The sequence below is a fragment of the Cetorhinus maximus genome, chromosome 1 (assembly GCF_964194155.1).
Source record: "Cetorhinus maximus chromosome 1, sCetMax3.hap1.1, whole genome shotgun sequence".
Taxonomy (NCBI): Eukaryota; Metazoa; Chordata; class Chondrichthyes; order Lamniformes; family Cetorhinidae; genus Cetorhinus; species Cetorhinus maximus.
In genome coordinates, this window is record NC_135879.1 from 56,506,186 (window position 1) to 56,533,334 (window position 27,149).

At 41.2% G+C, this 27,149-nt stretch overlaps 1 protein-coding gene across 6 annotated transcripts in view; it reads left to right on the plus strand.

The window, feature by feature from the left end:
- znf827 (zinc finger protein 827) overlaps nt 1-26,865 on the plus strand; it is a 146,329-nt gene extending 119,464 nt beyond the window's left edge. For 3 of the 6 annotated variants that reach the window (XM_078540955.1, XM_078540977.1, XM_078540960.1), the window contains 6 exons: nt 365-502; nt 654-825; nt 970-1,136; nt 4,739-4,975; nt 17,051-17,228; nt 25,173-26,865. In XM_078540955.1, coding sequence (XP_078397081.1) covers nt 365-502; nt 654-825; nt 970-1,136; nt 4,739-4,975; nt 17,051-17,228; nt 25,173-26,004 — 1,724 coding nt within the window. In that variant the 3' untranslated portion in view covers nt 26,005-26,865. Of the gene's footprint in view, nt 1-364; nt 503-653; nt 826-969; nt 1,137-4,738; nt 4,976-17,050; nt 17,229-23,546; nt 23,637-25,172 lie in introns of all 6 variants that reach the window. The other 3 variants (XR_013576464.1, XM_078540985.1, XM_078540968.1) reach the window with 3 other exon arrangements.
- Nucleotides 26,866-27,149: the final 284 nt, after the last annotated feature.

The window sequence follows — 27,149 nt, forward strand, 5'->3', positions numbered from 1 at the left end:
ATCTTTGAAAGAAAATGTATACATAAAATACATATAAGGTTTTGCCCATTTTGAAACTTATCGAGATGCACAAGCCCCATTGTGAATAGAACTGTTGCTGGTTCTATCACATCATGCTTTCCAATCTGTGGAATAATACTGGCAGCCATCTTAGTAAAACTTCCAGTTTGCCCACTCAGTTTCTTAACTAAAAGTATAATGTGACTGTTCAGAGGAGAGGGTGTAAATAAAATTATTAGGGAATTAATTTGGCAATGATCTTTATACTAATTCTCTGATGAGCCAGGTATCACTCTAGACATAATTGAAAACACTGTTATGCCTATGAAGTAAAGACTACATAAGAACTATTGTCCATTTGCAGAAGCAGGAAAATTAACTGTCGAGTCAGGGACTATAACCACACCGTGGAAATTTTGTGAGCAGCTTTTTCCCTGTAAGGTTTGTGGGAAAGTTTTTGGCCGGCAGCAGACACTGTCTCGACACCTTTCTTTGCACACAGGTAAGGAGATGATACGAATACAGTGCAGTGTTTGTAAGTTTTTAACTAAAAATTATAAGCTGTATTTGGAACATCATTCCTGTAGAGGAGTTGAAAGGTTATCTTCTAAGAGTGTTTGAAAGCTAACCATTGTAAACTGTTATTTTTGTAGAAGAAAGAAGATACAAGTGTCACTTGTGTTCATATGCTGCCAAATGTCGAGCGAACTTAAACCAGCATTTGACAATCCATTCAGTGAAGTTAGTGAGTGGCGATTCTGAGAACATAGCTACCGCCGTAACTGCAAAGAGTTGTGATCGTAAGAGCAGTCCATATTACTATAGGTAATTTCTGTTCCTTTTTTCCAGGATATTAATTCACCTCAGTTCAAGGCCATGCTGAACCAGTGTTACTTTACTTAAAATACTGCACACATAAGAAACAAAATGAAAATAAATTATTTTAATATTGCCTAATTTTCTATCCAGCTGCCATGTTTGTGGATTTGAGACGGAGGTAAACCTGCAGTTTGTCAGCCACATGTCATTACATGTAGATAAGGAGCAGTGGATGTTTTCATTATGCTGCAGTACCTGTAACTTTTCCTGCATGGATGAAACAGAAATGAAAACACACGTGGATGCAGCACATGCAGGTAACCAAGGCAGCTAACTTTAATACTGGGTAAGAGCTTGTTTTGGTTGTGTGCATTTTTAATTTTCTCTTGTGACCACGTTTAAATGGCGTTTAACTCCAGTAACACCATAGCCTGGTAAGTAAAATAAATTTTTTAAAAATCATTCCTTAAGCTTAGCTCACCGAATCATACCTTACAGTCAATGCCCCAGACTCCTCCATCACCATCCTTGGATATGTCCCGGGCCACCAGCAGGACAGATCCAGCAGAGGTGGTGGCACAGTGGTATACGGTCCAGAGGGAGTGCTGCTGGAAGTCCTCAACATCAACTCCAGACCCCAGAAAGTCTCAGCATCAGGCCAAAAATGGGCAAGGAAATGTCTTCCTGATTACCACCTAGCCCCCTTACTCAGCTGATGAATCACTACTCTTTCATGGTGAAGAGCACAAGGAAGAAACATTAAGGAGGTGGCAAGGGGACACAATGTATTCTGGGTGGGGGACTAAAAAGCCCATCAACAACAGTAGTTTATTACTACCACGACTGACCTGAGCTGGCCGAGCCCTGAAGGACATATCTGCCAGACTGGGCCTGTAGCAGGTGGTGAGAGAACCAACGAGAGAAAAACCTACTTGAGCTTGCCCACCCAGTCTGCCTGCTGCTGATGCGTCTGTCCACAATGGTAGTATTGGTAGGAGCAACCACCACACAGTCCTTGTGGAGACCAAGTCCTACCTCCACACTGAGGTTGCCATCCATCATGTGTGGAGCTATCACTGTGCTAAATGGAATACATGCAGAACATATCTGTCAGCTCAAAACTGGGCATCCATGAGATCCTGTGGGCCATCAGCAGCAGAATTGTAAACAACCACAATCTAACTTTATGGCCTGGCATATCTTTCACTCTATCATCACCATCAATCCAGGCGATCAACCCTGGTTCGTTGAAGGGTTAGGGATGGGATCTAGGAGCAGCATCAGGCATACCTAAAAATGAGGTAAAAACCTGGTGAAACTGCAATAAAGGACTACGTCCATGTGCTAGATGGAGCTATGTGAACCCATAGCCAAATGCATCTGATCAAAGCTTTCAAACTTGCCACATCCAATTATGAAAAACTTCCTCACCTCAGTGGTGGGTGAGCCCAGCATGTCAGTGCAAAAGACCAGGCTGAATCATTTGCAGTCATCTTCAGCCGGAAGTGCCGAGTGGATGATTCACCTCGACCTCCTGCTGAGGTCCAGCATCACAGATGCCAGCCTTCAGCAAATTTGATTCACTCCATATGAGGAGAGACGGTGATGTAGTCGTAATGTCGCTGGATAGTAATCCAGAGGCCCAGGCCCCAGCTCTGGGGACGTAAGTTCATATTCCATGGCAGTCAGTGGAGTTTAAATCCAATTAATAGAATCTGGAATTGAAAGCTAATCTCAGTAATGGTGACTATGAAACTATCATCGATTGTTGTAAAAGCCCACCTGCTTCGCTAATGCCCTTTAGGGAAGGAAATCTGCCATCCTTACCTAGTCTGGCCTACATGTGATTCCAGATCCAGAATAATGTGGTTGACTCTTAACTGCCCCTTGAAATGGCCTAGCAAGCTACTCTGTTCAAGAGCAATTGGGGTTGGCAATAAATGTTGGATTTGCCAACAATGCCCACATCCCATGAAAGAATTTAAAAGAACAGGTGAACACACTGAATACAGCAAAAGTTATGGATCTGGATGAGTGCAGCTCCAGTAACACGCAAGAAGCTAAAAACCATTCAGGACAAAGAAGCACATTTGATCGGCACCCTCTCCATCACTGGCGTATGGTGGCAGCCATGTGCAGGATCTGGGAGAGAAATCATGGGCCGTTGTGCTTCTCCTGTTTCCAGGCCCCCTTATCCTCCCTCGCTCCCCTCACCCACCCTCCCTTAACCCTCCCCTCCACTCCACTTTAACCTTTCCCCCTCAAGCATGCATGTTATTTTTTCCCCCAAGATTCATCAGTCAATTCACCAAACAATCAGAGATCCTAGTAAAATAACACCTGTTTTTGGCATCCGGTTACAAATATCGCCTGATGTATGCATCATGGGTCGTTAATATTGATAGCAATGATATAAAGCAGCGTTAGTTTGTGCACACCTTAGAGGTGACCCCAGCGTAACTAATAAAGAAACCAGAGAGTACAAATTTTATCTTAACAGCATTGTGTATTATTAATTTGTTAGGAAAATATTCCATTAGCTATTCATAACACTGCAGATGATAACACTGAATTTGGTGACTGCCTCATTAACATGTTCTGCACATTGCACCATATGTACATGGATGTAACAAATTCATATCTAGGGGAAAGATTCAATACTTGCAACCCAGATTGCAAGAAAACTTTTTGGGTTATGTTTTATATATTTGGATTACCTGCTCTGTGTAGAAAAGAAGGACCATCTCCACGCTGCAACTTGCATTGTTTCATTGTTGGAGAAATGTAGAAGGGAGAGGAGGAGGAGGAGGAGGAGAGGGGACGGTCCCATTCATTTGCTGTGCTCAGCAAATCGGCTCTGGGTTCTTACTCTACAGCCTTGCTGCCCTTCCCACTGGGGCCAGAAGACGAAGGCATTGTGGGGGGGGACACAGCCCCAGGAGCCGGCCATTGCTTCAGGTTCGGAGGGAGCCTCACCTGTGCTGCTTCGATCCCAATCCAGCTTTTCCTCTCTTGAATCTTTCCTGGCCCCCCACCAAACCCTCCTTCTCCACCCCCCTGCCCCCCAGGAGCAAAATAAGAACCCAGGAGGAGGAGAGATGTTGGATGAACAGAGAATGCTGGAGATGGACCTGGATCAGATTTCGCATTTGGTCTGGACAATAACAAGAACTCCATTTACGACAACAAGCCCGGAGCCCGGCCCCGCTGTTTTGCACCTTGTGCACACCCACTTCTCCCAGGCTCTAGTTGTGCGTACCATCCACAAGATGCACTGCAGCAATTCAGGAAATCTCCTTTGACAGCACTTTCCAAACCTGTGACCTCTACTAAGTAGAAGAATAAGAGCAACAGGTGCATGGGAACACTACAAGCTACAAGTTCCCTACAAGTTACACTCATCCTGACTTAGAACTATGTCACTGTTTCTTTGATGTAGCTTGGTCAAAATCCTGAAACTGCCTCTCTAACTGCACTGTGGTGTACCTACACCACATGGGCTGCAGCGGTTCAAGGAGGCAACTCACCTTCTCAAGACTAATTAGGATAGATTGGTCTTGCTGATGACACATTCCATTTTAAGGTAATGAAAGGCAAGTTTTGTGTCTTTTTCTAACAATATTAAGTTAATAAAGAAAATTGCTGGGAAATTTGGCAGGAGTTCTTCCAATCTTCCGATGTAATTTAGATGGGTGTCCAGTGAAACTATGTGAACGGCTGTTTTCAGACATTTCTTTTACGGTTCACCTTCTCTCCTGCCAAAGTAACAGTCAGAGATCAGGCAAATTCCCACATTGTTTTATTTTGTCAGAGAGGTTATTACTTTTGCTTAGAGTTACACTTATGATCAAATATGTGGCTAGGCTAATGGCAGAGCTTTTTCTGAGTCTTAACTTCACTGTATTTGACATTTCTATAGGTGAAAAAGTTCAAATGCCCTCTTGTCTTAGTCCCACCATTGATTCCAAGACAGCTCCAACATTCTCCTCTTCATCATCATCATCCTCGTTATCTTCATCTTCAGCACTTTGTGATTCTGTTACTGAATCTGAAAATCCCAATTCTGACTTCACCAAAGAGGAGCAAACCACTTCCTTCAACTCTCCAATGGCATTCAGTGGATCATCTACGTCTTCTGAGGAAAAACCTGAGAAAGGTGAGGGTGTGTTTGTTGGCTCAAGAATCCAATTGAAGATTTTTATCTCAATTATAATTGTACCCGGGTGGTTATATTCTTTTTCCCTTTCTTGTGTCAAGCAACTTTAAACTGGAATCCAAGTTGATTGGGAAGTACTTCTTCATAGGCCTGAGACCCTCATGCCATGAAACTGAATATTAAAATGTGAGATTGTGCCCATGTATGACAAGTGTAGAAGTAGCTAGGATTTAATTTGATGCTGTCTTTCAGTAAGTTTCTGAAGAAAATACAGGAAACCATAAGTCTGCAAGAAAGCTGTGCAGTTACCTTTAGTTGAAAAATAAATAAGAAAATGTGAATATAGCATATTGTTCAGCATAGAACTGTAACTTCCATTTACTGCAGGTGTCAAAATCAAGTTTTTCTGAGTGTCAGGAACCCACTAGTCTAAAGAATTATTTTATTTTTTTGATCTACTAAGATATTAAAACTTGGAATTTTAATTGCTGCAAAGAAATGGTTTCAACTTCTATGGAAAGAAACAGGGTTTGGGCTTTACATCAACATTCTTGTGTCCACAGTCCTGAACAGCATTTTCCATAAACAGACCGAATCTCCCTTGACCCAAAATCTTCATTCATATACGTGCTGTGCATGGAATAAAGTACCCATGTTTGATAGTTATTTGAGTCATTTTTCCATTTTGTTTTCCTGTTATTCCCAAAGATGGATCAATCTGCTTTCAGACCAAACGTCGAGGTCAAAAGTACTTGGCTAAATTTATTTACGGTTTAAATAACAAGTCAAAAGATACAGCAAGGTGTCCAGGTGCTTAGTAAAATAAATAAGCTACAACTTGTCCACAAGGGGTTGAGAAATCCTGTTCTTAAATTGTATTGCTTGCACAAAGCAGCAAAACATTTTGCTTAAACAATGAGGTTTGTTTCTTGGTAAACCTTCATGATGAGATGAAATCTAGTTTGCCCGCAGGATTTGGATCTCATTGACAAAAATAGCTTAACACTTTATCCTGAAATGTGTGCAGTGGGACTTATTTCATGCTATATGTTTTAGGGCACAGAATGTGCTCTGGGTGGGGGACTTCAATGTCCATCACCAAGAGTGGCTCGGTAACAACACTACTGACAAAACTGGCCAAGTCCTAAAAGGCATAGCTGCTAGACTGGGTCGGCGGCGGGTGGTGAGAGAACTGACGAGGGGAAAACCTATTTGACCTTGTCTTCACCAGTCTACCTGTTGTAGATGCATCTGTCCATGACAGTATTGGTAGGAGTGATCACTGCACAGTCCTTGTGGAGTCCAAGTCCCAAGTTCATATTGAGGATACCCTCCATCGTGTTGTGTGGCAATACCACCGTGCTAAATGGGATAGATTTCAAACAGATCGAGCAGCTGAAAACTGAACATTCATGAGGCACTGTGGGCCATCAGCAGAATTTTATTCAACCACAGCCTGTAGCCTCATGGCCTGGCATATCCCTCACTCTACCATTACCATCAAGCCCGGAGATCAACCTGGTTCAATGAAGAGTTCAGGAGGGCATGCCAAGAGCAACACCAGTAATACCTAAAAATGCGATGTCAACCAGGTGAAGCTACAACACAGGACTGCCTGCAGTGAAAGCAGCTTGCGATAGACAGAGCTAGGCGATCCTACAACCAACCAATTAGATCTGAGCTCTGTAGTCCTGCCGCATCCAGTTGTGAATTGTGGTGGACAGTTAAACAACTAACAGGAGGAGGAGGCTCCACAAATATCCCCATCCTCAATGATGGGTGAGTCCAGCACATCAGTGCAAAAGATAAAGCTGAAGCATTTTCAACCATCATCAGCCAGAAGTGCCAAGTGAATGATCCATCTCTGCCTCTTCCTTAGGTCCCCAGCATCTCAGATGCTAGCCTTCAGCCAATTTCATTCACTCCACATGATATCAAGAAACAGCTGAAGGCACTGGATACTGCAAAGGCTATGGGCCTTGTCAACATTAAGACAATAGTACTTAAACATATGTGCTCCAGAGTTAGCCATGCTTCTAGCCAACAACACTGGCATCTACCCAGCAATGTGGAAAATTGTCCAGATATATTCTGTCCACAAAAAGCAGGACAAATCCAACCTAGCCAATTACTGCCCTTCTAGCAGACCTTCTAGCCAAAGGAAGGACAGGAACCTGGAAAAGGTCCTGTTAAGTGAAGTTAAGAGTGAGGGACAGAGACAAAGGCTCCAAGCTTCAGATTTAAAGAGACAAAAGTGACAGAAAGCAGATTTAAAGCGAGAGCAGCTTGCAAGAGGCAAGAAGGTCCAAAGAGACAACTGAAGGTTTGTAACTCTTTGCTATGGGCATGTGAAGCAGTGATACTGTTGACGGCTGAGTCAATGAGAGAGAGTGCGTGGAAGAAAGCTTGAATTCATGTGGTGACCCAGGGAAGAGGAACATCAGAAGGAGAGTTTGAGACCCAGGAGGTGAACCCTTGCGGAAGGCATCTGTGAGAAAGTGTTGGTTTGGGAGAAGATTCCAAGGCGAGGTCTTGGAGAGCGGAGATTGGAAACCTCCATGTGAGGGGCGAAATTCGGTGAGACAGGTTGGTTCATGGTGTGACAAACATCTGCGGGGAGTTGAGAGATCCAGAGCATCTGTCACTTGGTTTCAGAGTGTGGTGTGTCTGACCACAGGGTTTACATGGAATGTGTACTGATTGTGGACATTAGAGTATAAGATAGCTTTTGTAACTTGTGTTATCCTTACAAATCTGTATACATCTGTTAAGATATAGTTGTGGGTGAAGGAGCATTGTAATATAGTTCATATTTTCTTGTTTAATAAATGTTTTATTCTTTTGTTAACAGTTCATCAGCTGACCACTGTGCCTCTGTTCAGTAGCCACTCTCCACATATTTAAACAAACAAATAAAAGTTAGGAGCTATCAAGCTGGATTCCACTCTGGGATCAGGCTTGTCCAGGGGTGACCTCAGCTGGGGATTATAACGCAGGGTAAATGTAGAAAGGATGTTTCCCCTGGCTGGTGAGTCTAAAACCTGAGGATACAGTGTCAGAATAAGAGGCAGGCCATTTAAGAGTGAGATGAGGAGGAATTTATTCACTTGGAGGGTGGCGAATCTTTGGAATTTTCTACCCCAGAGGCTTCTATGTGCTAAAGACAGAAATCTATGGATTTCCGGACACTAATGACATCAATGGATATGGAGATAGTGGGGGGAAATGACGTAGAGGTAGATGATGAGCCATGGTATGTTTGAATAGTGGAGCAGCCTTGATGGGCCAAATGGCCTACTCCTATGCTGTTGAGCAAGCCTTGGTGAGATGCTGCAGTGCATCTTGTATATGGTCCACACTGCTGCCACTGTGCGTCATGATGGATGAAGCACTGATCAAATAGGCTGCATGAAATTACACCAGGATCGTGGCAGGAGTGCACATCAAAGGCCGCAGATTTTTGTCCTTAGGTCTATAGTTCTTGTATCTCCTCAGTATTTTCTTAGAAACATTTGATCTATGATGACATAAATGGAGGATACAGACCATCTAATAGTGGAAGGGAGATGAAGGAGGAAAGATGCAGATAAAATAGGGAATTGATTTTTTTTTTAAATCACCAGAATTTCAACCACCTGATAAAAGTTGGACAGAAGAAGCACGTAATGCAGATAAAGGAATGGAGTTTCTACAAATATGTACAGGACTCCTTTCTAACCAATAAGCAAAAAGCACAACAAGGGAAGATTTCCTAATAATCTAGCAATCGGGAATGAACCAAAGCAAATAAGAGAAGTAAAAGTAGGGGAACGTCTAGGCAATAATATACACTTTAAGATGATAATAGAGAAGGACATAAATAAGACAGTGAAGTGAAAAGATTGGAGTAAAGCTGATTTTGAGAGGCCGAGAATAGGACTTGGGAAAAACAAAATGGGCATCAATATTGGTAAACAACAATGTTCAACAGAATGCAGGAAAAATGTATTCTACTTAAAGGTAAAAACAAACCAAACACTCATGGTACCCCATAGATGAATAAAGGCATTAGGGTACAATTGAGGGTTAGGAAAGGGGCATACATTAAGTACATAGACAGCAAAGGAGTGCAGGATAAGTGAGAATACCAAGAGATTAAGAGAGATGTCAAAAAACAACAATTAGGATGGCAAAGAAAAACCATGAAATTAAATTATCAAGGAACATAGAACAAAATAGTCACATCCATTAAAAACAGGAGGAAGGCTTGATGAGGATAAAACCATTAACGAACAGACAGAATAATACCACAGAAACGAGAGAGAGAGGTGGCAGAAATATTAAATAATTTTGGTTCAGTATTTACCAGGGAGGTAGAACAGGTAGACATCACATTGAATGATGAGATGAGATAAGAACATAAGAAATAGGAGCAGGAGTAGGCCATTCAGCCCTTCAAGCCTGCCCCACCATTCAATAAGATCATGGCTGATCTGCCCCAGGCCTCAACTCCTCTTTCGTGGCAGCTCCTCATAGCCCTCAACTCCCTGATAATTTCAAAAATGTATCTACCTCCTCTTTAAATACTTTGTGATCTAGCCTCCACAACTCTCTGGGGTAGAGAATTCCAGACATTCACTGCCCTCTGAGAGAAGAAATTCCTTCGCATTTCAGTTTTAAATGAGTGTCCCCTTATTCTGTGACTTTGTCCCCTAGTTCGAGATTCCCCCAAAGTGGAAACATCTTTTCAACATCTACCCTGTCACGCCCCCTCAGAATCTTGTATGTTTCAATAAGATCACCCCTCATTCTTCTAAACTCCAATGAATAAAGGCCTAACCTGTTTAGCCATTCTTGATAAATCAATCCCTTCATCCCAGGAATCTGCCTCGTGAATCTCTTTTGAACTGCCTCCAATACCAGGACCAAAACTGTACACCGTCCTCCAGGTGTGGCCTCACCACACCCTGTACAGTTGTAACAAGACTTCCCTATTTTTAAACTCCAAACCCCCAACAATACAGGCCAAAATTCCATTTGCCTTCTTAATTACTTGCTGCACCTGCATGCTAACTTTTTGTGTTTCATGCACAAGAACACCCAGATCCTTCTGTGCTGAACTTTTTTTTGGAGCCTCTCTCCATTTAAATAATAGTCTGCCTTTTGATTCTTCCTAACAAAGTGCATGACCTCACACTTTCCTACATTAAACTCCATCTGCCAAGTTTTTGCCCACTCACTCAACCTATCTATATCTCCTTGCAGATTCCTTATGTCCTTATCACAACATGCCCTCCCACCTACTTTTGTATCGTCAGCAAATTTGGATACATTACACTCTGCCCCCTCCTCCAAGTCGTTAATATCGATAATAAATAATGGAGGCCCTAGGACTGATCCTTGTGGCACTCCACTAGTTACGTCTTTCCAATCTGAAAAAGACCCATTAGTCCTGACTCTCCCTTCTGTGTGTTAACGAATCCTCATTCCATACTGATACGTTACCCCTAATACCGTGAGCTCCTATCTTGTGCAATAACCTTTTACATGGCACCTTATTGAATGCCTTCTGGAAATCCAAATACACTACATCTACCAGTTTCCCTTGCTTGTTATATCCTCAAAGAACTCTAGCAAATTTATCAAATATGATTTCCTTTTCACAAAACCATGTTGACTCTGTTTGATTGCATTAATCTTTTCTAAATGCCCTGCTATTTCTTCCTTAATAATGGACTCTAGCATTTTTCCAATGATAGATGATCGGCTGACTGGCCCATAGTTTTCCTGCTTTTTGCCTCTCTCTCTTCTTGAGCAGGGGTGTCACATTAGCGGTTTTCCAATCCACTGGGACCCTCCTGGGAACAGTGAGTTCTGGAATATTTTCACTAATGCTTCCACTATCTCTGCAGCCACTTCTTTTAAAACCTTTGGATGTAGGCAATCAGGTCCTGGCGACTTGGTCTGCCTTTAGTTCCATTAGTTTGTCAAATACTTTTTTCCTCGTGAGAGAGATTGTTACAAGATCTTTCTTCCCATTAGCTCCTTGCTTACCTGATATCTTTGGAATGTTTATAGTGTCCTCCACCGTGAAGACTAATGCAAAATATTGGTTTAAATTGTCTTTAAATTGCCATTTCCCTGTTCCCCATTATCAATTCTCCAGTCGCATCCTCCAAGGGTTCCACACCCACATTAGCTAATCTTTGTTTTTACGTACCCACAGATGCTCTTGCTGTTTGTTTTTATATTTCTTGCCAATTTACTTTCATAAACAATTTTCTCCCTCTTTATTAGCTTTTTAGTCATCCACTGCTGGTTCCTAAAAAAAATTCCCAATCTTCCGGCCTACCACTCGTTTTTGCTGCTTTGTATGCCTTTTTTATTAGATACTGATCTTGACCGCCTTCGTTAACCACGGGTGGTTCATCCCTCTCATCGAGTCCTCCTTCTTGACTAGGATAAATTTTTGCTGAGCGTTGTGAAATATCTGCTTAAATGTCTGCCACTGCTCATCCACTGACCTTCCTCTTAGTCTATTTTCCCAGCCTGCTTTAGACAACTCTCTCTTCATACCTCTGTAATTGCCCTTATTTAAGTTGAGGACACTGGTTTGAGACTCTGAGTTGCTCGCCCTCAAACTGATTTTGAAATTCTACCATGTTGTGATTGCTACCCCCTAGAGGATCCTTAACTATGAGATCTCTTATTAATCCTTCCTCATTACACATTACTAGATCTAAAATAGCCTGTCCCCGGATAGGTTCTGCAACGTATTACTCTAAGAAACGATCCCTGATGCACTCTACAAATTCGTCTTCCATGTTACCCCTGCTGATCTGATTTGCCCAGTCAATATGCAGATTAGAATCACCCATGACAATTGTAGTGCCCTTCTTACACACCTCCATTATTTCCCAATTTATACCTCCTCCTACAGTGAGGCAACTCTTCGAGGGCCGATAGACAACTCCCACCTGGGATTTCTTCCCCTTGCTATTCCTTATTTCCACCCAAACTGATTCCATGTTACGATTTATTGCACCTATACCACTACTCACTTCCGCACTGATACCTTCCTTTATTAACAAAGCTATCCCACCTCCTTTTCCTTTTTGCCTATTTTTCTGGAACATCAAATACCCTTGAATATTGAGTTCCCGGTCTTGGTCACCCTGCAACCGCGTCTCTGTAATAGCTATCAATTAGCGGCTAGCCAGTGTGAATCGCGCGCTGCAACGCTGAGCACTGCGGGGTAGGGGCGGGAGGAGGGCAAGTGCGGGTGTTTGCGCATGCGTGGGGGAGCACACACTGAAACCTCCCTGAAGGCACAGAGCTGTCTCAGGGAGCTGAAGAATTTTAAAAACATAAATAAAGAATTTTAAAATGTTAAAAACGCCCCCTCATGTGACAGAGTCACGTGAGCAGGGACATGTTATAAACGAGATTTCAACATTCTTATTTCATTTTTAATTCCTGTTGGAAACCTCATCCCACCCGTGGATGAGGTTTCATAAAAAACCCAAAGACTGCCTACCCAATTCACCTGCCAACCGTAAGGTTGGACGGGGCAGTGAAAAATTGCATTTAATTATTACTTTAATGGCCTTAAGCCTGTTGATTGTCAGCGGGCGTGCTGCCGACTCCCGCACTGACCGAAATATCATGAGTGCGCAATGATGTCGGGACCCTCACTCAACGCCATCACATGTCATTTTACACTCAGAATCACAGAATCTCTCAGAGCAGAAGAGGCCCTTTGGCCCATCGAGTCTGCACTGACACGTGAGAAACACCTGACCTACCTACCTAATCCTATTTACCAGCACTTGGCCCATAACCTTGAATGTTATGACGTGCCAAGTGCTCATCCAGGTACTTTTTAAAGGATGTGAGGCAACCTGCCTCCACCACCCTCCAGACCATCACCACCCTCCAGACCATCATCACCCTCTGGGTAAAATATTTGCTCACACCCCCACTAAACCTCCTGCCGCTTACCTTGAACTTATGTCCCCTTGTGACTGACCCTTCAACTAAGGGGAACAGCTGCTCCCTATCCACCCTGTCCATGCCCCTCATAATCTTGTACACCTCAATCAGGTCGCCCCTCAGTCTTCTCTGCTCCGATGAAAACAACCCAAGTCTATCCAACCTCTCTTCATAATTTAAATGTTCCATCCCAGGCAACATCCTGGTGAATCTCCTCTGCACCTCCTCCAATGCGATCACATCCTTCCTATAATGTGGCAACCAGAACTGCACACAGTACTCCAGCTGTGGCCTCACCAAGGTTCTATACAACTCCAACATGACCTCCCTACTTTTGTAATCTATGCCTCGATTGATAAAGGGAAGTGTCCCATATGCCTTTTTCACCACCCCACTAACATGCACGCTCGAGTGTGTCAGGCACACGCCCGCATGCCGAGGAAAAAATTCTGGACTAAAAGAATCTAGGAAAGAGAGGCATTACTATTTATATTAATTTGTCAGAAAGAAGTGTAGCGCCAGAGGAAGATAGCTAATATAATTCCCTATTTTCGAAGGGGGACAAAACATGTCCAGGGAAATCAGGGAAAAATAATGGAATCCTTACTAAAGGAGAGAACAGAACCAGAAATTAAACTTTTAATGATGAGTAGTCAGCATGGATTTTGAAAGATAAAATCTTGCTTGACCAACCTCTATTGAATTTTTTGAGGAGATAGCATGAAGAGTAGATAGTCGTAATGCAGTAGATGCAATTTATTTGGATTTTCAAAAAGCCTTAGAATAGGTGCTCCGTTATAAACTAATGAGTAAGGTCGAGAATGTGAAGTCGGGGAATAAGGGGAAGAATGGATTGCTAGTTGACTTCAAAAAAGAAGGCAGAGAGTGGGAGTACAGTGTAGTTATTCAGAGTGGCAGAAGGTGGGAAGTGCTGGGACCACTGTTGTTCACAGTTTACATTAATGATTTGCACTTTGGAATCAAAAACGCAATTACCAAATTTGAGGATGATATCAAATTTGCGGGCAAAGGGGTAACCAACAGTGAGGAGGACTGCAACAAATTACAGGAGGACATTAATAAACTTGCAGAACAGGCAGCTAATTGGCAAATGAAATTCAACACCACTAAATGAGATAATACATTTTGATAGGAAGAATAGGAATGCCACATATTGCTTGGCAGATGGTGTAGAGGAACAAGGGGATCTCTGAGTACAAATACATCAGTCACGAAATGTTGCACCACAGGTTAGCAAGGCCATAAAAAGCAGACTAAGCACTAGGCTTTATTTCTGGAGGGAAAGAATAGAAAAGTAGGGAAGTTATGCAAAACTTATACCAAACCTTGGTTAGACCATACATAGTGCAATGCATGTGTATGCAGTTCTGGTTGCTATAATATAGAAAGGACATAGAGAATGTCTACCCTTTACGGGAAAAGCATAACTAGAGGCCATCAACATAAAATGGTGTCCAGAAGACAGGAAGGTATATATATCTACGTCAACCTGGCTACTTTAAAATTATTTTATTTTTAACATGGACAAAGGCTTTACCTTGATATGCCCGATTAGCTATGATTCATACCGGAGGAATTTCTAACCTTCAGAACCAGCAACCTTGTTACCTTTAAAGAGGTGCTAATGCCCCCTGGGACTGCAGAAAATCAAATTCCAAAGAAATGCACCCAACCCCTTTACATTTCTAGGGCAGAGCTGTGGCCAACGGAGATGGTACGTCTGCAAGGACAAAAGGGACCCTGACTCCTCTGTTAAACATCTCAAGATTCCAGACCTGGAAAAATACATCCTTTGTCCAAAGCCCAGGAGAAGTTGGAGGTATGCCACATGACTTCCCCCAAGCTGCTAGCAGCTAGATATTACTATGTGGAACTAAACCCAGGCAGTCTACTATTTCGCCACCTAACAAGGTAGCAGCAAAAAGAGCTCTGCCCAGGTGAATTGCCTGGCCCTCATCTACACTCTGATCTACTGGAATATTGGAATGCCTGTATCTGGGCCTATAAAACTAATTCATCTCTACGTGCCCTCCTCCATCGGGTAAGTCGTTGCCTCTGGAAAGACGCATCACTCTGCAACAGTTTCAGCCTGCTAACCTCTGAAGGAATACACCACCGAACTTTTGATTCTGGACTCTGGACTCACATGAAACCATAACTCTTGTTCTTATGGTCTTGTCCTGTATCCCTTTCTTTCCTTTATTCCTCTTTTATTGTATTAGTGCAAAAAGGGGTGGACATTGTGAATTCCCTTCCCACCTTTTTTGTTTGTGTAAACTAAGCCAACCCTTTTATTTTATCTTTATCTTGAGTTTGCTGCGGAGCAAAGTGATTGGATCACTTCAAACTGAAGGGTTAGGGAAAATACGTCATCACTTATAAAGATCAGAAATCAAAAACACCTTTCTGTTTACGGTCAGGAGAGGAGATATGAGGGCTGTTTAAATTAATCCCCCTCCTGTCCGTAAAAATAGTCACCAAGAAATCCAATTGGGAATTCAGAAGAAACTTACCTAAAGCATGTTGAGAAAGTGGAACTCGCTACCTCAGGGAGTGGTTGAAGCAAATGGTATAGATGCATCTGAAGGAGAAGGGAATTGATGGTTACGATGGTAGATTTAGATGGGGGGGAGGCTCGAATGGAGCCTAAACACCGGCATGGACTGATTGGGCCAAATGACCTATTTCTGTGCCGTATATCCAATGTAAACCCTGGCAGGAATCTGGTCGGAAGGGTCGCAAATTAGATAAGGACTTAAATACCCAATATCCTAGGCCCCTAACCTTTCCCTGGAGTTACTATGGAGCCCTGTAAGCTGCAGAGTAGCCACTTTTCTCCAAACAAGATCAGCATTGAGGTTCCCTAACAGAGGGCAAAGGCTCACAAACTAGGGGCTTCCACATGCCTGGCCTGGCATAAAATTGGTGGACAGGTACGTTGAGTAAGACACAGTAACAGACCCATCCAATGACAGGTATGGGGCTCACACTGGCATCCAGGCCTGAATCCCCAAAAAAACAAGACTTTGTGATGGTAAGGGGGAGAAATAAAAGCACTAATTATGTTTCATAAAGAGAGCATGATGTAACATAATGTTACCCTGCCCCTCCAACCCAGCAGTCTCTTGGGGAAGTCAAGCATTTGATCCCCTAATGTCATGGACCCAAACTTGGGTATTTAAATTAAGGAATTGCCTTCTGCTCCAGTGAACTTTGGCAGGGTCAGTAACAGAGATCCCAGATGGATATATGACGGAACTTACCCTTGGATATGGTGACTATGGATTTTCAGTCCCACTGCCTTTTTGAACAGCCTGGGTCCTGTGTGTTTGTTAACAGTGCTGTTTATTAACTCACCAATCTTTCTACTTGTGCACATTATTTGTAAATAAACATGTACTTGTATATGCAGTGATTCAACAGTGTGGTACATCCACTTTGGGAGGTGACAGGAGAAAGTGATGACCATCTCATTCTGAATGAAGCAATCACCACATTTCTGGGTTAAGTACCAGACATGGATTACACTAACAGATACACAGCAGAGTATATAGGTGTAGGTTTCAGCTTTCAAGAGATTCGGTCTGCTTACTGAAACTGTTCTTGAACGATAAAAGATGTTTGAGGAAGGGTGGGGGTGGGATGGCAGGAAAGAGCCCAAAATGTCACTCCATGGTTCCTTAAGTGGTGAATCCAGGCATTTGTGTTTTTCTACTGTTGGGATTTGCATCGGTAACACAGGCGCATGGTGTTAGCCTTGGCAAATCTGGCAAGTTTATTTTGGAATTGCTGCCTGCTGCATGAGATCTGCATGTCTGGGCCAACAACACTAAGTCTATATAAAACAGCTAAAGCTGTTGGAGGACATAGTGCTCATACCTTTCCCACCCTCCATCCTAGCATGGCTGATCATAACTCAACTAACTTAATTACAGTTTCTTATCAAAACTTGCCAGTAAAACCTAATACCATTTATTATGTACTATGCTATATGCCCAGCATTATATAGATATTTTCAAATCCACCCTGTCCTAATGTATTCACTTTTAGATTTATAATTATGGTGCTTGTGTTAATCCTTAGGTTTTGAGTGCATCTTCTGTAACTTTGTGTGTAAAACAAAGATGATGTATGAACGACATCTACAGATCCACCTCATCACCAGGATGTATGAGTGTGACATCTGTCACAAATTTTTGAAAACGCCAGAGCAACTTGTGGAGCACAAAAAATGCCATAACGTATCTACTGGAGGACTCAAGTAAGGAAAGCTGGGATGTAGTCTGCCATTCTCAGGGTCTGACATTAGGAAACTATCAGCAGAAATAATTTTTCAACTTTTGGGTTTGATGCAAGCTAAATTTATACTGGCTTTCAGAAACTTATTCTGGTATTTTTTTTAAAAATAGGAATGAGAAGATCGCCCAGTGTTCAATATCACAAAAAAGCAAAATGCAAGAAATCTGAAATAAACAAAATATTGAAAATGCTCATCATGTCAGACATCATTCTTAATGAAAGTCAAAATGTTAGGTTAGCGTTTCAGATCTATGGCCTTTCATCAGCGTCGGGTGCTAACCAAAGTACCTTTAGATCTGAAAAAATAACCTAATCTTTTTCCTTTACGCACAGATTTTGCCTGCTTTGCTGAAGCTTTCCAGAATTTTCTGTTTCACTTTGTTCCGTATCAAATGCTCCTGTTACTGTTGAAAATTGCTTGTTCGCCACCAAATCTGTCAAAATACTAAAAACAAGTAGTTTCCTTAAATTGGAGTTGAAACTGAAGATTAAAAGTAATTGCAATTTTATACATGATGAATGGCCACTTGCATGAAGTCCTGCAGGACTAACAAAGGAATGAAGAGGTATTGCAGCTGAGTCCAATTCTGACCTCACCACAATGCAAATACATGCAAATTCCTGGAGGATTCACTAATTAAAGAAAAGTAAGAACTGGTTCTGATTTTCTTCTTCGTTTTCCAAAGGGCAGTTGTAGCACTCCCATTGCTGCAGCAACTGAAGTTGGCTAAGCTTAGACCAAGGTTTGAAGTGTAGAATTTCTATATGTGCAGTGAACTTTCTAGTGGAGGTACGGATGAACTTTAAGTGGCATTTGTCATTGAGACATCCTTTGCTCTAGAGAAACTAAGCCCATTTTTATTTTTAAAAAAATAATTGTGACCACTGCTAGGTGCTTTGAACCATACATTGCTGTGTCATTGGTAACTAAATACAGTCCAGGCTCTACTGCTATTGCTGAGAATTTATTGCAAACGATAAGCAATAATAACAGCACTAACAATAACTGACATTTATATAGCTCCTCTAACTTAGAAAAAAAACATCTCAAGACACCTTCTGGATGCATAACCAGACAAAAATGGACATCAAGCAGCAAAGGCGATATTAAAAGGGGTTACTTAAAGCTTGGTTGAACAGGTGGGTTTTAAAGAGGGCTTTAAGGGATGAGTGGTGGAGAAATTTAGGGAAGGAATTCCAGAGCAATTAGTGTAGGCAGCTGAAGGTGTGGCTGCCAAAGGCACAGTAGGCCAGAGTAAGAGGAACAGAGTTTGGGGAGGACAGAGTAGTTGTAAAGCTGAGTTACAGAGGTTGAGAAGGATGAGGCCTGAAGCAAGTTAAACACTAGGAGTTTAAAATGGAGGATTTGGAAACCAGGAACCAATGTAGGTCAGCAAGGATAGCATGATGGATGAGCAGGAATTGGTGTGAAGTCAGGATATTGCAACAGAGATTTGGAGGAGCTGAAGTTTCTGGAAGATGGGAGACCAGCCAGAGAGCATTGGAATAGGCAAGACTGAGGTGACAGAGGCATGAATGAGAATTTCAGCATCAGTTGGGTTGAGGCACGAGCAGTCCCACTGAAATGAACAGTGGAGGTGAGGCAAAAACAAAAATAGATGGAAAAACTCAGCAGGTCTGACAGCATCTGCAGACAGGAATACAATTAACGTTTCGAGTCCGTATGACTCTTCATCAGAACAGTGGAGGTGAGGCATTAAAAGTAGGATGGAGTGGCTGACTGCATCAAATGCTGTTGAGGAGGGATATTTCACAGTCACAGGATGTCATTTGTTGCTTTGATTGGGACTGTTTCTGTGATGTGCAAGGCCACCGATACATGATTGGAGAGATTCAAACCTGGAATTGCGGGTAAGGTGGGCAAGGATTTTGAAATCAACAGCAATGTTAAGAACTTTAGACCGGAAAGGATTGCTGGGAGAACGCAATACCTACATGAACAGAAGGGTCAAGGGTGGGTTTGTTGAGAAGTTTGGGAGATGATGGTCATTCTGAAAGGAAAGGGAACAATATTTGAGGAAAAGGAACCATTTACAATCTCAGCTAGCATAAAGACCAGGATGGGAAGTTGGGTGGTCAGAGAGGTGGGTCACATGGAAACATAAGAAATAGGAGAAGGAATCCAGTGCATCCCAAATGTTTTCCCGATGACCCTTCATGTGACCCCAGAGTGAAAATTTGGTGAGGGGGATGGGTGGTGGTACAAGAGTTGTTGAGCTGGGGAGGGATGCGGGGAATGCTTGAGCTGTTGAGCAGGATGGTGGGGGTGTGGTTAATGCATTTTTGATACATTAATAATCAGAGTCCAAATATAATAGCATCCTGATCATTAATCTTACAGGATCATGATTATTGACACAATTGACAAATGACTCTAATGTAATCGGACCCTAATTATTGATGCAATAGGACTCTGATTATTAATTGAAAATATAGACATCTGATTTTTAATGCAATAAGAACTGTAATTATTGTAATAGAATCCCGAGGAATGTAATAGGACGCTTATTATATTTGGAATAAGATCCAGATTGTTGAGGCAATAGGCACCATACTATTAATGTAATAAAACCCTGATTATTAATGTAGCAGTAACCTTAATCTTAAATTAATAGGATTCTGATTATGCATTAATAGGATTCTGACTATTGATATAATAGGATCCTTATTGTTGATGCAATATGATTCCAATTATTAACATTATAGAATCATGATTTATTAATGCATTATGATCCTGATTATTGAAGAAATAGACATTCTACAAAAAAAACCAAAGGCCTACTTTTTCACAGGCTATTTTTTCAGCAGCAGTTGGCCATGCAAAACACAAGGATTATTAGGGGCCTCGTAGCTGTCAGAAATCAGTCTGAGCTGCACGACAGCCATTGCTACCTTGGAGCTCGCAACTTCAATTTCGTCTCGCTACCCCATTGGGGATCACGACCCACAGTTTGGGAAGCCCTGGAATAGGCTGTTCAGCCTGTTGCGCCTGCTCTGCCACTCAGTAAGATCATGGCCGATCTTCTACCTCAGCTATACCTTCCTGCACCATCCCCACATACAGTGTTTACCTTAGTCACCAAAAATCTGTCAATCAAAAGCTTGAATATACTCAACAACTGATCATCCAGAGGTCTCTAGTGTAGAAAATTCCAAATGTTTGCAAGCCTTTGAGTGATGAAATTTCTCCTCATCTCAGCCCTAAATGGCCAACCTCTTATTCTGATACTATGATCCCTAATTCTAGACACTCCAGACTGGTAAAACATCCTCCCAGAATCTATGCTATCAAGGCCCTGAATAATTTTATGTTTCGATGAGATCACCTCTCATTCTTCTAAACTCAAATGAGTATAGTCCAGATCCCTCAGTACCACAGCATTCTGCTGTCTCTCTCCATTTAAGTAATAATATGTTTTTCTATTCTTCCTGCCAAAGTGGGTAACCTCATGTTTTCCCACATTATATTCCATTTGCCAAATTTTTGCCTGCTCACTTAACCTATCTATATCCCTTTCCAGACCCTTTGTGCCCTGCTTGTTCTGGGAACCATGATTCCGTATTGGCCAATAGATCAAACCCATTAATTTATAAATTTGCTATTAATTCATTGTTTTGTTGAGAATACTTCAAGCATTCAAATATAGTGCCTTTAGATGTTATTTTTTTCTCGTGTCATTAATGCCTCATTACCTTTGTTAAGCTCTCCATTCCTTCCTGTCCTACTCTGCTTTTTTATCAAATCACTGCTGTGAAAAGATAAGATTGTGAGAGGGGATATGGGGAAATGGGAGAGAAACTGGAAAAAGATGGCAGTTAAGAACAGAGGGCACCCTGGGGAGAGGTGTGGCTTGGTGGCATGGGAAAAAGAGAAAGCTGTAGAGGCAGCTGAATGTATAGTCTCAATTTTGAAGACAAAATTCCATGAGCTCCTTACAATTGTTGGAGGTGAGGAAGGAAGGCACAGAGAAAAAGGGTTTAAGGAAATAATTGGCAGTGGAAAAAATAAGCTGGGGTTTTGCTTTCCATGATCTGGAAATAAGTGAAATGAGTAGAGGAGAGCAATGCCTGTTCGCACTTGATGTGGTTCCCCCAAGATCGGTTGCTGGATGACTAATCTAGTTGTGCTCCAGAAATGCTCAAGTAGATGGCCATATAATTTGAAGAAGCAACGATGGCCATAGCAAGGGAAACTATTAGAAAGGGAGCTAAATAATGGTTTTCTTGAGAATAGGTGTATCAGAGGTCATGGTGTTGTAGTCTGGAGCTTTTGATTAGTCAGCCATCACATGCTGACTGGGAATCTCTCTTGCTCTTACCACCTTCAATTGGCCTATGTTGGAAGGATTCGCAAGTTGATGATCAACTTGTTCGGCCGCATTATGAATCCACCTTCCTTGACCATCATGTTGTAGTGTGGGATTCAAATCCAGAGCTTCTGGCTCAGAGGCAGGGACACTACCCGCTGCACCACAAGACCTCCATGTATCAAAGGTACAGGATAGCAAATAGTTGAGCAGATTGACAGCTGCAGAAGCATTTTGGCAAATGTAGCACTAAAGACGAGGAATTTGATAACTTGAAAGCACATTTTTTAGTTACTTTGGGGATTAAGAATGGTCGCTTGGGGCTGTGCAAGGAGGGCATCTTCAGAATCTTACCCACTGAGGAGCCAGCAACTTCAGGAAAGGTGAAACAAAGAGAGAAAACTGATAAAGGAGTAAAAAAGAAAACAAATAAAATGTTAAATAATGGCTTAACTTTTCCCTTTCTCATCCCTTCCCCAATCTCAGATGGAACATTACAGTCTGGGTTTATATGCACTTTACAGCAAGCAGTTGAAATCTTTAGAGAATTTATTTCCTGAAGTAATTTGATTTTGGTTAAGAGAGTGTGCATTGAAAAGTAACTTCTATGAAACTGAACAACACTTCTCTTTTGGTTCAGCCAGCCAGTGCATTGAGTGGCTGACTGATCTATATAAAAAAACAAGTCCCAGCTTCTATCCCAGCCTTGATCTATTGAGTAAGCTGATCTCAGCCTACATACTTCAATTATCCTCCATACTTTTTGGTTTAGAGGGGGAAATTAGAATTCCCTCTCTTGGTCTTTATCCAGTGCCCCTTACTAAATATGGGTATATGTCGATTACTTTAAGAGCAGGATCAGACTACTGTGATGTACCGAATAATCATGAAAATGCACCGTCAATATTCACATGATTAATGGCCAGGTCAGGCAGCATCTGCGGAGAGAGAAACGGAGTTAACATTTCAGGTTAATGACCTTTCATCAGATTTGATCTCCTCTCCTCAGATGCTGCCAAACCTGAAGAGTGTTTCCAGCATTTTCTGTTTTGATTTCAGATTTCCAGCATTCATAATATTTTGCTTTTGCATAATTAATGGCCAGTTGAATCATTATGGAGTTGACATCTTCAGGGAAGGAGGAATAAAGGAGAGAAAATAGTTTTTAAAAAATGAAAATATATGAAAGTATTACTGTAAATTGTGTATTTTAGAAACAATGGGGAAAGTCTGTTCAACGTTTTGATGGCAAGTTCTTAAGCATAGTGTGTTAGTTTCTATAGTCTGTTCAATTGAATTGAATCTGCCCCTCTTCTCTCCACTTCACTTGAGTAGTTGGTTATTCCTGACACGAGCTGATAAATGAATCACTTATGCTCATTAAGATGAGGGATATAACTGGAAATTGAAATGTTTTTCTATTTTTAGTATCCGGTGTCAACACCTATCTTGCCCACTACACTTTTAGCTTACCCCGATGGACGATCAGTTTCTCACTTTACTCCTGGACATTGAAGTGTTAACATTGAGAATGTCTGACAAACAACTTTATAAAATTTCTCATTTTTAAACTTTATAACGGTCACACAAAAGTACTTTCTGCTTTTCTAATCCTAAATCTCTCACCTTTGTCTTGCTGAGTGGGTCCAGATTTCGCCACATCCCAACTCTAGTTGCATTTCCTGACAAGCCTGTCTGTTTTCTGTCCAGTTTGTCTCACCAACCTGCTGCCTCCTTACAGTTTTTCATCACTTGCTCTCCAGCCAGTCCCTTTGGTGTCTGCATCTTGAGCTTTGCTGCACATTTTCAATACCCGTCTGCACCAGCTATCTTTTGTGCTGGAATATCCTTGACAAGGCTAGTTTTATGCAACTGTCTTTCCCTCTTACCATCTCCAAAATTAATAAATCCTTGTTCTCCTTATTTATTTCTCTAAATATTTATTTGAACAGATGCATTGAACCATGAAGTTGCAATTTCTGTAAAGTGATGTGGTATAAATCGGATGCACAACTTTGACTTGATGGTTTACTGTGGCATTGGTGAGTTGTAAAGACTTTTTTTGGTAAACCACTAAGCCTCGTTGTATATCCTTTATTTACATAAATTCCTATATGAAATGTAGAAACCACATGAAATCCCAGTTTGGGATTATACCAAATTAATCATTGATCATTACATGCTGAGTTATCAACAATTTATGCTTGAATAGAGCTTCTTACGTAGCAGAATTTCCGACAGCACTTTAAGGGATGAATCTCACACCAGGCAGGAGTTGGAGGAGGTAACTAAAGATATGGATGTAGGATTAGCTTTTGAGAAGCTTTTGAAGGTGAAGAGAAATATGGCAACACAAATAATGGGTTTTAGGGAAGGAAATACAGAATATTGGGCCATGATGCCTGAGCAATTTGTCAGGTTTGGAGTGGAGGAAATGTGTCACAGTCTCAAATCAGAAGAGCAACGATAAAAGCTGAGAAGTTGGGCAGGAAGAGGTTACAGAGGGTGGAGTAAGAACTTGGAGGTATTTGTAAATAAGGACAAACATTTTTTGAAATCCTTGCATTGCAAATTGAAAGAAAGATAAGGGAATCCCTTCATAAAAAGATGAGGTGGTAATACTTTTTGATATAAATACTTTTTGATATAAATAATTGATATAGATATTAGAATACAGAGTAGAACTTCAAAATTTGCCAATGATATGAAACTTGGAGGTGTGACAAACAGTGGTGGTGATACCAATTGACTGCAACAGGGCATAGATAGCCTATCAGAATCAGCAAACAAGTGGCAGATAGGATTTAATACAGAGAAGTGTAAAGTGATGCATTTTAGCAGAAGGGGGAAAGGCAAAATAGATTTAATGTCCATAGTTCTAAAGAATGCTGGGCAGAGGGACCTGGGTTCATGTGCATAGATCTTTGAATGTGCCGAACATGTTGAGAGAGCAAGAGCTCTACAAAGAAATGGCATGGACCCATTGGGCTCAATGATTACCTGTGTCATAATAACTCTATAGCTATTTAGTGAAAATAGTAAGAGATTAGGTAGCATTTGAAATGCATCATTTTAAAACTTCCTAAATTAAATTGATTCCAGACCTGTTCTTTCCATTGTTTCTGATTAAAAGCTTTTGATTAGAGGTGCAAGTACTTGAAGTAGCACCCTCTCTATGGATGTATCTCATTTCTATAGGAACATAAGCATACTCTAATTCCCAATAAGTTGGTGGTTATCACTGCATGTTTCAGTCAGCTGGAGGAATGGATATTACCAACCTCTGCTAATAAGAGTCTGTGCCTTTATTACTGAAACATGCTTTATTAAAGGATGCTTTTTTCTATCCTCTAGATTAAAATCTATTTTGAAATTTTACTAATGATCTAATTTATGGATGTTGAAACTAATTCAGCAGTGTTTCATTGGATGTATTGTCTCGCCTCGTACTTTTGAGATGCTTGATGCATTGTTTCACAATAATCATACTGCATTATCATATCTGGTAGAATAATGCAGTGATTAGTCATTTTAATGCTTGGTTTTAAATTTCATCTTTGCTTTTAATTGTACCACAGGTGCCCATTCTGCATTTATGCCACAAACCGTCCTTCAGCCATGGAATGCCATTTAAGGACACACTACAAAATGGAATTCAAGTGTCGAATCTGTCAAGTGGTGAAAGTGAATCAACTGGAGCTAGAAATGCACATTCGTGAACATCGCCTTGGCAACCACTACAAGTGCGATCAGTGTGGCTATCTCTCCAAGACAGCCAATAAGCTGATAGAACATGTTCGTGTTCACACAGGGGAGCGTCCTTTCCATTGCGACCAGTGCAGTTACAGCTGCAAGCGCAAAGACAATCTAAACCTACACAAAAAGCTGAAGCACTCTCCTCGACAGACTCTGTGTTGTGACGAATGCTTCTTCACTACCACACACCCATTTGTCTTCAGCCGCCATGTGAAGAAACATCAGAATGGTGAATATCTGGAAGAGGAGAAGAAAGGGAGAATGCAGCCTATGACTTTGAAAGAAAGTAACTCCATCTTAAACAGCAGAAATCCCAGAAACCTCCTTTCACCACTTTCAGTGATGTCAGCATCGCAGGCTTTGCAGACTGTTGCACTGTCAGTGACTGGCAACAATGGAATTTCAGCCGGATCAGCACTTGGCTTATTTGGCTTGAATGGTATTTCTGCACACCTCAGTAAATACAGGAACTGTGATCTCACACACCTTATTCCACTGACTACACTTTTTCCACAAAATAAATGTGAAGCTACATTCCATTCGTCTCAGCAGCAATCTGCACCTCCAGATACTGTTTCCCCCAAACACTCATTCTTGGCCTATCTTGGCCTAACTGAACAGGCAAACACAGTTTATGTTTCGACCACGGATTGAATAGTGGTTATTGCTGCAATACGAGAATTTTTTTCAGAAATGTTTATTATTGTAGAAGAGTAGAATGTGTAGAAGTGGCTGTAAATGCTTCTTGTATTCATATAAGTGCTGCTTGAATTATATATAAAGTACTTAAATGTCCATAATTGTATGGAAACCCAAGTATTGAAAAGAGGTAGTTGAACTCTGGGCTGAAAAAAATGCCCAGGCTAAAAAAAAAAATGTGATGAGGCAGAATTTTGCACAATGCTTAGTCTTGCACATTTTTGTGTTACTTAAAGTAGTATCATTTTCTATCTCGTGTTACTAATTTCAAAGCAGCAGTATGTTGACTAAACCTGATCAATGCGATAGTGATCAGTCACATTTATTTTGGCACCAACCGTTAGCACTTTGAAAGATGCATGACATTGCTGAATTTTTATTTTCAGCATTTCTCATCTCCAAGCTTTAGGCTGGCACATTGATGTTTTTGCATTCAATGCAGTATAAATGATCTCTGCACTATATTTGGAGTTCATCTTCAGCCACACAATTGTGTTCCAGTGTTTTTTTTTTAAAAATGCAGCATTGTTTTCAGTATTTTGGGCTTCTTGTAGATGCTGTGCGTGTGTGCGTGCACTAATATATATAATAATATATATTTATATGTTAGTGTTTATATATATATTATCATATATATTTATATATTTTGCTTTGATTATGCTTTGCTGCATTTAAAAGAAAAGCTGTTAAAAGGCTGTTTGTGACAGTGATTGGCACTTAGATTTTTTTTGCTCTCTTTCATGTTCAGTTGCATTACTGATGCCTAGTGTAACCTGCAGTATATTCAAAATAAATCTGCATTATTTTGGTTTCGTAGTTCTTTATCTATCTATTCTTAGTTATATTTCTCCCAAGGGAGCACTTGTATGTTTATATTTTCAACATATGTTTTTATTTCATTCCTTGCATTGTGTACTTGATGAATCAAAACTGAAGTTGGTGTACTAGCTGAGTCCAGCCCATTTCACAGCAAACGTGATCCTGTAATGGTGAGACTGATTGGTTTCCAAGTTCAACATATACATGTGACATTCTTGCATCAAAATAATGTCCAAGATTTTTACAAAAAACAACTTTTAACAAGCATCACTTTATCATGT